General features: G+C 48.2%; 1 protein-coding gene across 1 annotated transcript; it reads right to left on the bottom strand.

Annotated features, from left to right (window-relative positions):
- Positions 1-354: 354 nt before the first annotated feature.
- lactbl1b (lactamase, beta-like 1b) lies at positions 355-4338 on the bottom strand. The gene is made up of 6 exons (XM_007907285.2): positions 4233-4338; positions 3401-3510; positions 2677-2834; positions 2003-2250; positions 1585-1690; positions 355-1327 (listed from the first exon to the last, which is right to left on the bottom strand). Exons 1-6 carry the CDS (start codon positions 4336-4338, stop codon positions 355-357), a joined length of 1701 nt encoding a protein of 566 aa, XP_007905476.1.
- Positions 4339-6969: the final 2631 nt, after the last annotated feature.

The raw sequence follows: 6969 nt of genomic DNA, 5'->3' as shown, positions 1-6969 counted from the left end.
GGGGTTTACATCTGGAGTCCCCATGTTACAATGGGGCTGCAAAATACAAAATGGCCACCTGTCCTGCTTCTGGGTCATCAGGTCGTCGCTGAGGCCACTTCCACTGGTTGGCGCTGAGGTGACTTCCACTGGTTGGCTTCCTGTACAGAGCATGTCCCTAACCAACGGACTCGCTCAAAACAAGTCACGTTATAACGGGAGGGGGAGGGGTTCAGACTATATCTAACTATATGAAGAAGAATTCATAGTCTACAGGGTTCCATCTCTCTCTCAGCCTCCCCCACCCCCCACCCTCTCCCTCCTCTCTCTCTGCCTGTAACCCCGCCCGAACCACCAAACACCCCAGGCCCAGCCTCAAAACCTCGGCTTTTTATTTATTCGAAGAACGTTGTAGGTGTTGAGACCCGGAGCATCGAATCCGGGAGACAGGCCTTTCCTGTTGAACTGATAAAAATTAAAGAGTTGCCCGTCTTGAGCCTCCAGCGAGACGGAAGCGGTGTTGAACCGCAGGACGCAGGGATATTCATTCTTAAAAACGATCTGGAACACCCTGTCCTCCAAATAATGCAACTGGATGGTCCTGTACCTCTCTGGGATCAGGTCCTCGATGTGAGGCCCAAACTGCTGCATGACCAACACTCCACTTGGGCTTCCCTTGATCTCGTAGAAGGTCAGGTTGGCGTAGGTGTAATAGCCCACGTAGGGCTTGGGGTGAGGCGGGGCAGAGAGGAGACGCCTGGCTTGGCGGAAGGCGGATTCCATGGCTGGGATCAGGTAATTGTAAACACTGGTGGTCAGGTCTTCCTCTTGTGGCCGGGAGCCGGACATCAGGACGATGAAGCCCAGCTTGAGTTTGGGGACGAGCGAGAAGGTGGCCGAGTAACCGTCCAGGTCGCCGTCTTTTTTGACGATGTCATAGCCGAACAGCTCGTTGACCTCCCAAGGCGTTCCTGTCCTCCGGGCAAAGTATTCCTCGGAACATCTAAACATGGGCGTGAGCATCATCTTGAGGGCGTCGGGCTCCAGGAGGCGTTTGTGGAAGGCTCCCAGGAAGACCATCGCCAGCTTGGCCAGGTCCGCAGCCGTGGAATACATCTGACCAGACGGGCGGTACCAGCCCAGGTCGTACAGCTGAGCAGGACGACCGTTACTGTAAACGCCGATCGCCAACTGTGACCGGACCGAGGCTGTGAACTCGAATCCTGTGTGCTCCATCCCCATTCTGTCCAGAATGTTCTCCCTGACCCAGCGCTGATAGTCGCACTCGGCCACCTTGTCAGCCAGGACGTGAGCCAAGAGCGAGAAGGCCAGGTTACTGTAGTGGCATCTGGGGAATTAGGAGAGAAAAGGTTAGTGAGGTCACCTCAACGTTTCCTCCAAAACCTTCCACAAACATTAATGAACAAGACCAAACCATGTGTAGGCCTTTGGCTTCTCCTCACAGAATATACCACTGCTTGACCTCTCGTTTCCCATCGTCTCCCATCGTACCCCCCGTCCTGTGCTGTAAACATCTACGGCTCTATGGTCAAGAATGCCAGAGCTTGAAAGTCCCAGCACCAATGGTCTAAGGTTGACTCAAACCTTGTGCCAGGGTCAGCAACCAGCAAGTCGTCCTGTAGTAGATTGAGTGCCATCTGCGTGTTGCCTTTCCACAGCAGACTTGTTGACCGCAGACGTCTGGGTAACCCTGCGGATATTGGCAGAAGATTTCACCGCTTTTCAATATTTCCCAAAGGTACCAAAACGTTACAAATTTACATTTACACAGAACCTTTCACGCCGGGAGGACGGGGTGGGGGAGGAGGGGCGTTAGGGAGGGGGGGGTGAAAGATGACGGAATGAGGTAGGTGTTGAGACTGACCTTCACATGTCTCCCGAGCCCCAAATCAAATGCAAGGATTATTATTATTATTATTATTATTATTATTATTATTATTATTATTATTTCTATTGTTTTACTGAAGAATAGTGTTGTGGGAGAAAGTAATGTGTCTCCAACCTGACAGCTGACTGGCCATTCTCTTCAGTGTGACGGCTGATGTTCTCACTAAGGGCTCCCTCTTCTCCAGGAACATCAGGCCATCCGCCAAGGAGTGATGTTCGGATTCTCTCGAGTTTCCCAGCGGGTTTTTAACAGTAAAGTTTTTGATGTATTTTGTTAGCGGGTCGTCCAATGAGGTGATTTTTCCTTCTTGCCACAATTTGTACATCATAATAGTTGGGAAGATCTTGGAGAGACTCGCGATCCTGGAAGAAGAAGGGAGAAGGTTTTAGACGGAGGACCATGGCCCCAGTGTTAGACAATCACACTGACAGGGAATGCAATTCTCTGCTCTTTACCTATAGCCCACATACGGGGCCAAACCTTAAACAAGTTTCCTTACTCCACCCGCATCTGTTTACCAGCAGTAAGTAGGAACCCGGTTGTTAGTCGATTGGCAGACTGCTTTTTGAGGGGTGATAATCTCCCCTCCAAAAGAAAATTGGTCACTCACTCTATGACTGTTTGTGGGACGCTGCTGTGCGCAATCGGCTGCCATGTTTCGCCCACAAAATATACAGTCAATTCACTTTACAGTATATTCTGTGAAGCGCTTTGAGACGTGATGAGGCTCTGTATCAACTGCCAGGCTTATTATATTATTATATTATCACACAGACCGGGTGGGGTACCTGTACGCTGTGTATTCATTGGGTGGGGGTGAAAACTCGTCGGATGCGTTCTTCTTGCCAAAGTTGCCAGTCCACAGTACGGTGTCGTTGTAAATCACGATAGTTGAGATGGAGGGCAGACTGAGTGGATGTATCTGATGGCGTAGAAACATGTCAACCTGCAAACGACAGCCGGGTCACACAGTCACTCCACTTTACTCCTGCAAAGCGCTTTGAGACTTCCTTTTGACATAGGAACAGGAGGAGGCCATTCAGCCTTTCGAGCCTTTTCTGCCATTCTATAAGATCATGGCTGATCTATACCTCAACTCCAATTACCCGCCCCTTCCCCTTATCTCTTGATCCCCTGACCTAACAACAACAAAATTACATTTGTAAAGTGCCTTTCACGTTGGAGGCGCTGGACATTCATGGATTTGGACCTGAGCTGGTGGTTAGGATCAGGAGGAGTGGAGGGCAAGGAGGGGTAGGGGGAGGGGTAGGAGGGTGTCCTAAAAGGATTATTATTTTTATATATGGCTTTGAGGTTCTCCTCTGAGATGTCTCCTTTCATGATTGAAGAGACTCACGTTGTGTAACGGTGGCTCACAGCTCATGGCTCTCTCACCGGCCATTGTTGGTCGCCTTCACGGCAGACAAGGTGACCAGAGGATAGACAATACTCTAGTCAGAGGGAGATCCGCCTTCGCTCAGCGAAACATTTTTTTTGATTTCCTTTACAAACCTTTTCCAGGGCTTCTTTCAGGATGGGGATGGGATGTTCCAGAGGCACAGCTTGGGGATGGCGTGGACACATCTGCACGGGTTCCGGTGCTTTAGAAATGGAATATTTACCTGAAAAATACGCACAAGTATACATTTAGTCCAGTCGGGTCACGGTTAGTGAGCTTGTCTCACAAGCGAGTGGCACCGAAACCTTTAGGCAACTTTACTCCACGTGTCTCTGTTTCCCAGCAGTAAGTTAGGAACTGTCTTGTGAGTGGATTAGCGGGATCACTGTCCGGGGGGTCGTAATCCCTGCAAATAAAAAATTGGTCCACTGAATCCACGACCGTTTGCGTGGACTCTGCGGCTGCTGCACAAAACACACAGTCACTACACTCTACAGTGTAGTCCGTGAAGCGCTTTGAGACGTCTCGGGCGCTGTATCAAGTGCAACAGTATCTCAGCCCCCCCGGGTATGTGGAGTTGTCAGGTCAATATCTCGGTCGACCCACCAGGGGGAGGACTTGAGCAGGTGAGGTCCAACAGGAAGGTTCTCTGAGATACTTAGTTCCATTGATTTGCACCAAAGGCAACTCGGGACTTTAATTCATCGAGGAACCTGACTGTATCCCTCCCTCAGCCAAAGGAGGAAGTGCTTGTCCTCATTAAGGGCAAATAGGGATGGGGGGGGGGGTGCAGGGGGGAATGGTCGGGGTGGGGGGGGTCTTAATTCATTACTAATAACCTTGTTGGGCACAGTGCCCTGTCTCGGTGCTGGATATTCCTTGTAAATCGCTGTAATAATTAAATCTTAAGGATTATTACTATTCATAATCTTGTTGTGGACGTACTTATCTCCTCTTTCGGGAGCTTGTACTGCCAGACAAAACAGCAGGTCATGATGATGGAGACCAGGATGAAGAACGCCATTCCCACAAACGGCCATTTCACCTCCATGACCAGGGCTTTGTTCACCAGCTTCCTGCCAAAGAACGGCTGCAAAACGGCAAAAGGACAAAGGAAATTCTTGACCGTAATCTTGATATTGATCTCAAGTTAATGCCTGCAACACCACGCAGTCACTACACTTTAACGCACAGGTTGTGAAGCACTTTGAGACATCCTCGAATGCGAAATATGCTGTATTCAATGGAAGGATTATCATCAAACATCATTAATATGTACAATATCTCCTTACAATATCTCCTATTGAAATTTAATAATAATAATACACTAATATAATAATAATATGAATATTATTATTATTATTATCATTACCTGATAGATCTTTACACACTATTTCCTATCCTTTATTTGGTTTTCCTCTCCCTCGTTATCACCCTGTCTTGTGCAGAAACAAATACTTTACGTCTGACGATATCTTGTCAAATGGTCCACATGACACAGCACTTCCAACAACAACGACACCACCTTGTATTTTCATCGCCCCATTAACCGCAGGGTTACACCTCGGGTTGACAGACGGTTTGCGTTGAAACACCCGCCATCTACTCTCTTCTTTCACCTCCCGCGATCCGTTACATCTCATCTCGATTTCCTCTCTGCCGACGTCATAATCCCTGACCTGGGTTTATAGTTTTAAACTCCGAGGTGGGAAGCAAAGTCTATTAATCCTCCTATTTAATTGACTTCTGTCACAAGAGTGGATATTCCTCAATGAAAAAGCTGTGAAACACTGGCTCCCTCTTGGATTATGGCCTGTTGTTGTTGTACAGTCACATCAATGGATGGTTTATTAAAACTGTACTGCTGTGCGCAATTGGCTGTCGCGTTTCACCCACAAAATATACAACCAATTCACTTTACAGCGTATTCTGTGAAGCGCTTTTGAGACGTGATTAAGGCGCTGTGTCAAATGCAAGGGTTATTATTATTATTATTATTATTATTATTACAACAGACAGTGTGACTACCTCAGACAGGAATTCCTGTGACGTGCTTTGGGACGTGCTCCCGAAATGAAAGGCGCTGCAGTAAATGCAAAGATAATCGTCACACAGCAAACCTCCGCGTCTCACGGTATCAAACGGCTTTGGAAAAGGAACCCACCCCCCCCCCTCCCCCCATTGGAACGCGGGAGCTGTACTTGTAGTAAAACACTTTCCATCTCCATATAAGCAGAGAGAATAAAAGGGAAATGTCAAAAATGCCGCGGATATAAAACAGCTTTTATTATGTAACTGGTCAGACTTGCAACGAGTCAGAACACAGTTGCTAAACAATCAGCTCAAGGGATAGAGCGCCAGGCTTTCCAAATGTAAAATGAAATCAATGGATGTGCTGGCGAACTGCCATTTCTCTGCGGTCGATGTAACAAATAGTAAAGAAATTCCGGTGTCAAATTCAGCACGGGGCTAAGAGGCGATAAAAACCGTGGACCTCAAGATATTTATTGTACATTAATTTGATATTTCAAGCGTCTGGTTTCCCCTGATTCGCAATCTATCAGTCATTCAGCAACTCTCTCTTTTGCAGCGAGACATAAAGTCGTTTATGAGTGGATGAGTTTCACAGTTTTCAGACCTTTAGTCCTGCGAGCGAACCTGGCTCTCGCCTCTATGAGGCCATGAACGTTTGTGGGTTCCAGCTCCAGGTCAACAGCAACACAACAACAAAATGATATGTGTATAGCGTCGGGAGGACGTCCCGAGGCGCTGGACAGTCAGGACTCTTAGCTGACACTCAAGTGCAGAGCTGTGTTATTGGGAGGCGCTGTCCTTTCCTCGAAACATTCTGCCTATTGGCTTCTGTCTGCCTTCAATTAATGGCTCTGTCGGGTAGGAGACGTTTGTTTTGGGTTTAGTTAGAAAAAGCTTAACGAACCAGAAATAAAAATCGGCCTTGGGAAGGAGGCTGAGAACATGGGCGAGGACCACGGAGAATAGATTAAGCGTCGGTGTCTGCCTGGCTCTGGGCCATTGCTGTGCGTGATTCGCCCACAAAGCACAAATCGATTCACTTCACAGTACATTCCACGAAGCGCTTTGAGATGTCTCAACGATGGGATAGGCCCCTATATCAAACGCCAGGATTATTATTATTATTATTATTATTATTATTATTTTTCACAATCGCTGTAAAGCAAATGACGGCTCTAACGTGACAGGGAATAAAAAACACACGATCCTCCCAACTCTCAGGGAAAGGCTCTTATGTGAGGGTGTGATTTGGCGATCGAACGTTTACCTCTCCTCGTCGCACTTTGTCCATTGCGTGAGGTTGGTTCGCAAATACCGTCTGGAATATTCTCCCACGAGAAACTCAGAGAACAGGAGGTCCCGGGTGCTCAGCCAACTCCTGACAACCCTGAACACATCAGAGAGATATTATGACAATTGGAGTTAGTATTTGGGTTAATAACGTGGACTTTGCGATTCTGGTGGTGGGGGGAGGAGGGGGGGGGTGGGGGATGGCGGTGGGGGAAGGGGAGGTGGGGGGAAAGGGAGGGGGGGGAGGGGAGAAGTGAAGGAAGGGGGTGGGGGTTAACTTCCGATCCTATTATATGAAGTGCGCGCTCTGCTTCTCGTCAGGTATCCCCGCGGCTGGTTTCCTTACCGGCATTTCCAG

The sequence above is a fragment of the Callorhinchus milii genome, unplaced genomic scaffold (assembly GCF_018977255.1).
Source record: "Callorhinchus milii isolate IMCB2004 unplaced genomic scaffold, IMCB_Cmil_1.0 Scaffold24, whole genome shotgun sequence".
NCBI classification, from domain to species: Eukaryota; Metazoa; Chordata; class Chondrichthyes; order Chimaeriformes; family Callorhinchidae; genus Callorhinchus; species Callorhinchus milii.
This window is presented reverse-complemented; position numbering and strand designations above follow the sequence as displayed.

What these genes read in the sequence shown, in the direction of transcription:
- lactbl1b (XM_007907285.2), bottom strand. Translation starts at nt 4,338, where the DNA reads ATGGAGGTGAAATGGCCGTTTGTGGGAATGGCGTTCTTCATCCTGGTC. An exon ending in GCTCCCGAAAGAGGAGATAA is followed by an intron (nt 3,511 to 4,232) that starts GTACGTCCACAA and finishes CGTATTTTTCAG; the next exon opens with GTAAATATTCCATTTCTAAA. An exon ending in GTTGCTGACCCTGGCACAAG is followed by an intron (nt 1,328 to 1,584) that starts GTTTGAGTCAAC and finishes CTAATTCCCCAG; the next exon opens with ATGCCACTACAGTAACCTGG.